The 2,327-nt window shown below is 36.7% G+C and overlaps 1 protein-coding gene across 1 annotated transcript; it reads left to right on the plus strand.

Moving 5' to 3' along the window:
• Positions 1-2,295, plus strand: LOC120333163 (dynein regulatory complex protein 1-like). The gene has a single exon (XM_039400526.2). The coding sequence runs from the start codon at positions 70-72 to the stop codon at positions 2,158-2,160; it is 2,091 nt and encodes a 696-aa protein (XP_039256460.2). The 5' UTR covers positions 1-69; the 3' UTR covers positions 2,161-2,295.
• Positions 2,296-2,327: the final 32 nt, after the last annotated feature.

Genomic DNA, 2,327 nt, shown 5'->3' on the forward strand with positions numbered 1-2,327 from the left:
GTAATATATCTTATTTTATGTCTATTTATAGTGTTAAATAGTTTTTGTGATTCATATCATACCACAAATATGTTACATGTTGACGATGGGGACGAAGAAAGTGGGCCTTCGGTTGAATCTGTAAATCCAGAAGAAAGAATCCTTGCTAGGAGGATCCGAATCCAACATAGAATCGAGCAGCTCAAAAGAGAAGCTCTGGGTGACGATGCTCTCATGAAAAAAGAAGTCAAAGAAGAACAAGGAAAGGGAAAAGAACAGATTGAAGAAAGTCGAAAACGCCTGAAAAAACTCCTTGGAGATGGTAATGAACTTGTAACAAATGTACGAGTTGCCGGTGATGCTCGTGAGTCTGGTCATCGAATTGTTGAAGAAGAAGCTAAACGAGCAAGGGTTGAAAAACTTGAAGCAGAAGCAAAGGCATCTGCTGAAAAATTCGATGAAATCAGTAAACGATGGTCAGCAGCTCGCATGAAGGAGATCCCTCAGGATTTACATGATATGTTGAAAGAGCAAACAACAGGTTGTGACGCTGTGATCGATGAAAAAAATAAATTGATAAATATTTTACAACAAGAGTTAAAACAAAAAGATGATGAATATGTCAAAGATTTGAAGAAGCAATCAGAAGATGTTGATCTCATTATTGAAAGAATGGAAGAACAAATTAAAAATCTAACAAAATCACACAGAGAAGAGCTGAGACAAATTGAAGATGCTTACACAGATGGTCGCAGTGATATGAACAAAGCTGATCGACGGAAATGGGATTCAATGATGCAGCAGAGACGAGATAAAGAAGAAGATCACATGAAACTGAGAGAAAAAAGAGTTGAGGAACATGAGCGCCAATTGGATCAACTTCGCACCCAGGATGCTGAAGAATATAACATGGTGAAGATTAAATTAGAAACTGATGTACAAATTCTGGAGCAACAATTGCAACAAATGAAAGCTACATATCAGTTAAATCAAGAAAAATTAGAATACAATTTTCAAGTCTTAAAAAAACGTGATGAGGAAAATACCATCACTAAGTCACAGCAGAAAAGAAAAATTACCAGACTTCAAGATGTCTTGAATAACCTTAGAATCAAGCTAGGAAAGCAGGAACGTTCATACAAAGATGAGAATCAATCACTCGTTGATGACTACAAAAGAATAGCAGAGCAATACAAGGAATTACATAAAAAGATGAAGCACTTCTCAGCAACTGATAACAAAAAATTTCATGATATCTGGTGTATGAATGAAGAAGAAGTACGAAAACTTGTTGATAAAGTTTTGAATACAGACTGCATCATACATCAGCAACAGCTTGGCTTGCCGTGGTCTGCTCCTGATACCGCATTCATGGATTCCCGTGGTCCATTGCTGGCAGCTACAGAAGGAAAGGAAAAATCTGCTTTGATGATGGCCAAAGAAGTTTTGGCATCAGTGGCAAAACCAAAACAGGATGATAGTTTGCCTTTGACATTTGATGATGAAAAGTCTCATTCAAGTACAAAAGTTTCTTTGAGTGCTGTTAAGAAAGTCTTGGAACTATTATGTGATGAGGCTGGATTTCTTGTCGAGGAAAAGTTGAACAAGCTGTTACGTCCCCTTCAAAATGAAGAAAGGTCATTGATCAAGCTGGATGCAATATTTAAAGCTTTAAATATCGAATCAGAGGATGACATCCATAAATTGGCAGCCTTTTTTGCTCAACACAAAGAAAAACTCAGTGACGAAGTGAGTGAATCATCTCTTGATCATGAAGTGTCATCTACTATGGACGGGAAAGAAAATATGCATCCAAATGAAGTTTTAAAGGTTTTGAAACAATTTGTTCAAGAACATATCAAACCTACAGAAAGAAGAAAATCGAAAGGTACAAACAAACTGACTGCACCAGGACGTGATGGCTCGCAAGACGAACAATTTTGGAAGTCAATGGCAAACATCATTCCAGAGCACAAACTGAAGATGTGGGATGCACTGACACAAGCGTTTGACAAGTATCACAAAGTACTCACAGAGAGAGATGTTAAAATAAAAGAAACAGACAGCCTTAGGCAACAGAATGCAGAACTGAGAATGCTACTCCACCAATACATCACTTCCGAAGTCAACAGAGAGCTCGAGATTCCACCAACTCGTGTCCTTCAACTTGAATACAGCTAAAAAACATGTGCTTCTCCTAATATTTTGCTCTTCTTTAACAATATTATTTTGGTTTTGTAGTCACTGTCGATTGTTTTTTCTATATATATATTGTTATCATCAAAACAATTATAAAAATTACCTTCAACAATGCGATGTTCAAATGCAATTCTTTATACCAATGATTT

Source organism: Styela clava, chromosome 13, assembly GCF_964204865.1.
Source record: "Styela clava chromosome 13, kaStyClav1.hap1.2, whole genome shotgun sequence".
Classification (NCBI taxonomy): Eukaryota; Metazoa; Chordata; class Ascidiacea; order Stolidobranchia; family Styelidae; genus Styela; species Styela clava.